Consider the following 5,153-nt stretch of genomic DNA (forward strand, 5'->3'; position numbering starts at 1 on the left):
ATGAATTAACATGTCTGAGTCCTTTGTCCCGCAGTGAACTAAAAACGGCTTAATTTCCTTTTGTATATATATATATATATATATATATATATATATATATATATATATATATATGTGTGTGTGTGTGTGTGTGTGTGTATATGTGTGTGCGTGTGTGTGTGCGTCTGTGTTTGTGTTTGTGTGTATGTTTGAATATAATAACAATACTTATCGTTTATTTATAAAATTTATGATTCGAGTAAATAGCCTCATTGAAGAGGGTTCTGTATTTCATTGGATAATCTTCAAGGCCTCTTATACTTTCCTTAAAATTATCTAAACTTACAGATGAACTAAAGCAGAAATAGACACTTCAAGATTTTTATTATTTCAACTTTTTGAAATAGGATTTCCATCACTACTAGCCCTGGGCTATACACAATCATACCAAGAACTTAGATTCTAAGAATTTCAGTTTTGGTGTTTACTCATTGTTTCCATTTTGATGTGGAATATTCTTATCCGCATATTCTTGAACTTGTTCCAAATTTTCAAGCTTTTGGATTTCCTTGTTGTTTAATAGACCCAATAGACTAAGGCCTTTATCATCAACCTTTATATTGTAGTCGGTGCTTGAGAGAGGGACGCAGTTGCTGTGGTCAATATTAGTCATTCGATTCAGGTCAACGCTGTATTTCTCCAGTTTGTCTAGTAGCTGAAAAGAAGTCCAGAAAAAAATATTAGTCTTCGCTTATAAATTCAGACTTGTACTGCAATTTCTATATCATGCAAACCATGAATAGGATACGATAAATATGTGATAGTCATTACCTTATTAAAAAAACAATATGTAGGTTTAAGAAATTGTGATGGTATTATCATTAGAAAAATTATATTGGTTGTTACATAAAGAACTATCCCTCCGAATACAAATCATTGTTAGTTTGTCTATTCCTATTTCAATCAAAGCTACGTTGAGTAAAAGGAAACGCTAGATAGAATTAAAGAGGAATCCAAAACAAGAATTTTCCTTTTCTTATATCTGATGTTGTTTCTTCACCCATATTCCTAACATTTTTTCATATACAAGATTTAAAATTCAACTGCGTTGGTTATCTTTACAGGAGTTTTGGAGTGCAACTATATCACTGTTAGCGTTTGCCGTTTGGAAGATAATTATCTTTTCTCATTAACGGCAAGGATAAACGGAAAGGCAGAAGATATTGCTTGTTCAAAATCATCTGGTAATTTGAGGATTTCAAAATAATAAATCTATCTACTTCGTATTCAGTTCATGAAATATTAAAAACGGTATTTTCTACAATTACAGTACATGGAATAAAACCTTCAGGGTGAAGAGACTAACACACGCTTGATGGTTTATTGGAGACTTACCATAGTAATTGTTCCTTCATCAAGTGAAGAATTGCGGCCATAAATGGTGGCTGACAGACGATGGAAGACAGTTAAAGATTGACATTCAATATCTAAGGCGTAACTCGTATAGTCAGTGTCCAGGACAGTGAAGGATGTGTCTACGATGTCCTTCAAGAAATCTGGAATTGTATAAAATCAAATTGCATAAGGAATAGAGAGATAGAAATCTACGTGAAATTCTACTAGTGGATGCGATACCCCTTATTCAATATAACTTCAAATCTCTCCTGAAAAGGTAACTCTCTAATATACCTAACAAATGATGTCAAACACAGGCAAATAACATTAAATTGATTTAATGATAGAGCATGATATATGCAGTGTAATGGTAAAGTCTTTAGCACTATGATAAGCTTAATGTCTTAGAATTATATAAGAACAAACTAAGAAAATAATATTAAAATAAATCTGAACTATATTCTGCGGGATACCAGCGAGGTGAGATGCAGTGCCTCACGCTTCTAATTAAAATTAACTTTTATTTCTCTGAATACAAATAATGTTTATTACATGAAGATTTTTATCTTATAGTCTATCAGTGCTGTTGCAATTGAATACATAAATAAGCAAAGAATATGAATATATCTATAATATATATATATATATATATATATATATATATATATATATATATATATATATATATATATATATATATATATATATATATATATATATATATATATATATATATATATGTGTGTGTGTGTGTGTGTGTGTGTGTGTGTGTGTGTGTGGGTGTGGGTGTTTGTGTTAAATTACAACAGCAACCATTAGGCAGGATGTGACTTACTTGCGTGTTTTTTTTTTTTTTTTCTTTTTTTTTCTTTTTTTTTTTTCTAGTGGACGTTAGGGCATACATTTTGGGGGTGGGGAGTGGGGGGAGGAGAATTAAAATTCAGCGTACTAATCTATTTTCTGATAGGCCATAACTTTCTGTTTAAATATTTTCTAATCTAAGTCTTTCTACTTAATTTCAGGTTATCTGACTTTTAAACAAAACAACTTTTAGATGACTGTCATTATATATAAAAACAAAATTTAACACCAACCTTTTTAGGTTACTTAGTTTTTAAACTAATAAAACGTCCATCAGACGACGTCCATAACACACACATACACACACATAAATATAAACTATTTCAATTTCTTTTTTCCCTTCTTCGCTGACCATTTTCATTTCTGGATTATTTGCCAAACAAAAGAAGAGGGAAGTTTGACTGTAGTAAATATATGTTTACGTATTTGACGCATGTCGTGCACGTGATAATTCCATTATGTTTTTGCTACGTGAAACTAGAATATTTGTACTGGAAGAATCCTATAAAGAATAACCAGCAACGGAAATCCGAGACCTAAAGAATACTTCGACTTTACTCAACAAAATCTTATCAAGTGTCTTTCCAGCAGCTTTTAATGCCTGTAAGAATAATAACCTCTATTTTAAAATCTGTTTATAACCATCCCATGCCTATGCTAAAATCCATACGCCAAAATTTCCTTCAAAAAAATTTGTACGCCAAATAATCCAATGCCAAAAACCAAATGCCCAAATGTTCAGAGGCAAATATACGGGACAAAAATTCCTAGACCGATCCCTAGGCAATAAATACCATGAGACCTCAATTAGCCTCACGGGAGCTTCGATTGAAAATGAAATCAGTCTAAAGAGCGGCGTTTGCAAATCCTCGTATAACACGTCATTACTTACTTCCGTCCCATTTTAACTTCATTCTAGCTTTTTCGGTAGAATCCATAGTGAGACGCCCAACGTTAGTAACAGTTACTTCCCAAGGAGTCATTTGAGTGATGGAAGGCGTCCGAAGTTCTTGGATCGTGAGTGTATTGTCGCCTTCCTGACCGAATTTGGCCATCATGCACTTGCTATTGGTGACCAGTTTCTTAATGACGTACCATTCACCTTCAAACTGTAGAGAGAGAAAAAGAACGTCATCATAGCTTCAAAATTCCGATATTGCACAATGTGATATAATTTTAAATGACAGAAGAAACCATTCAGTTGGAACCACGTTCGTTGAGGGTATTGACATTCTAAATACAGAAGTAATAATGTTCCTTCCCATGCAATCAATGTCTTGCTTTACTATTTCACACGTTCATATTAATCTGGCTATGTCCACTTACAGTACATGCCCTATTTGTGTGAACCAAGTTTACTGTACTAGACATGCCATGTAATCAACTTGTTGTTATGCAAGTGCTGTGTGTGTGGAAAACTATTGATAGTGATAACAACAGGTTCTCTTTCTCCCGAAACCCCTTCAGTAAAGAAATGGAAGTTTGGAGCTTTTGTATTAAATATCGGCAGGAAAAAACTGAATTACACCATGAAAGTAGAAAAGCAGATCAAATGTTTAATATAGGATGGAGAGGAGAAAATTTTTCCTTTATACACGTTTCAGTTCATTACAAATGTTGGGTGAAGTTTTAGAAGTCTCTCTCTTACCTTACTAGGATCAAAGTTAGCCATTGGAGCAAATGTTTTGCAGGAGCCCCATTTCAATTGATGAGCAGAGCTCTCTCCGAAAACAAGCCCCAAGATCACTACAGCCAACAAAAGCTTCATATCTTCTTGTTTTTAATCTGTGAGAAAGAAAATATAAAAATCATCCACATAAATTTCCTAGAAAAACAGTTATATCAAAGCTCTCTACGACGCCGGTCGTCTGGTCAGAGAAGCTGACCCTTGACCCAACTGGGTTAAGAGACCAACTCAGACGTCATCTGCACACAATCCCTTGAATATCTATTAAGTAAATAGAAGAGTTTGGACCCTCAAACTGCAAATATTTGCTGAAAATGTCCTATACTCACCATGGGGCCCATCAACATCATTTTTTTTCTAATCTGTTACTTAAAAAATTAAATAATGATGGTTAGAAAAGACCCAATCACTACCAGCTGTATGAGTTTGAAGACAAGAGCCTCATGACTAACACGGTCAAAGGCAGCAATAAAATCAAGGCCATTCAAATGAACTTCCTGACCACAATCAAGGGATTTCTGTACAGCATTGGAGATTGTAAGAAGGACATCACATGCTCCAAGGTCTTTACGAAAGCCAAGCTGCAACCTAGAGAGCAAATGATTATCTTTAGCAAACCTATTTAGTCGTTTTAATAAAAGATGTTCAAAAACTTTAGATAATATAGTAGTTATGGAGATGGGTGGTAATCAGCAGGAACAGGGCTACCAAATACAATTTACATAATGGAGCATTACCAATTATACAAGTGCTAAAAGACCCTCTTCGTGCTAACTTGCAGAAAATAATAGATCACTTAGCCAGTGCACACTATCAAAGGCTTTTTCATAGTCCAAAATGCCATCAAAAGGGGATTTCTATATTCTACGCATTGCTGTACAACATGTCTCAAAATGAAAACTTGGTCAATGCAAATTCTACCTTTTCGAAATCCTGCTTGTTCATCTCTCAGCTTTTCATCAATCTTTCCCTCCAGTCTCTTTAGAATAAGCATACTTTATATTTTCATAACATCTGACATAAGTGTCATGGCTCTGTAATTATTACAATCAGTCAGGTCTCCTTTTTTGCTATTTTTACCAACACTCCTAACTCCTATTCATCAGGTTTGGCCTCTTTGTGCCACATTCTACAAAATAATCTTGCAAGTAGTATAGGAATCACCTCATTTTCGGCCAGTATCATCTCGGCAGTTATTCCATCGTATCCTGGGGCTTTCCATCTCTTTATT

General features: G+C 34.1%; 1 protein-coding gene across 1 annotated transcript in view; it reads right to left on the reverse strand.

Annotated features, from left to right (window-relative positions):
- Positions 1-272: 272 nt before the first annotated feature.
- The window catches only part of LOC137614675 (apolipoprotein D-like), an 8,093-nt gene continuing 3,212 nt past the window's right edge, over positions 273-5,153 (reverse strand). Inside the window, exons 2-5 of the mRNA XM_068344363.1 lie at positions 3,884-4,020; positions 3,128-3,344; positions 1,375-1,535; positions 273-694 (exon numbers count right to left, since the gene is read on the reverse strand). Coding sequence (XP_068200464.1) covers positions 464-694; positions 1,375-1,535; positions 3,128-3,344; positions 3,884-4,003 — 729 coding nt within the window. The 5' untranslated portion in view covers positions 4,004-4,020 and the 3' untranslated portion in view covers positions 273-463. The remainder of the gene's footprint in view (positions 695-1,374; positions 1,536-3,127; positions 3,345-3,883; positions 4,021-5,153) is intronic.

The sequence above is a fragment of the Palaemon carinicauda genome, chromosome 21 (assembly GCF_036898095.1).
Source record: "Palaemon carinicauda isolate YSFRI2023 chromosome 21, ASM3689809v2, whole genome shotgun sequence".
Classification (NCBI taxonomy): domain Eukaryota; kingdom Metazoa; phylum Arthropoda; class Malacostraca; order Decapoda; family Palaemonidae; genus Palaemon; species Palaemon carinicauda.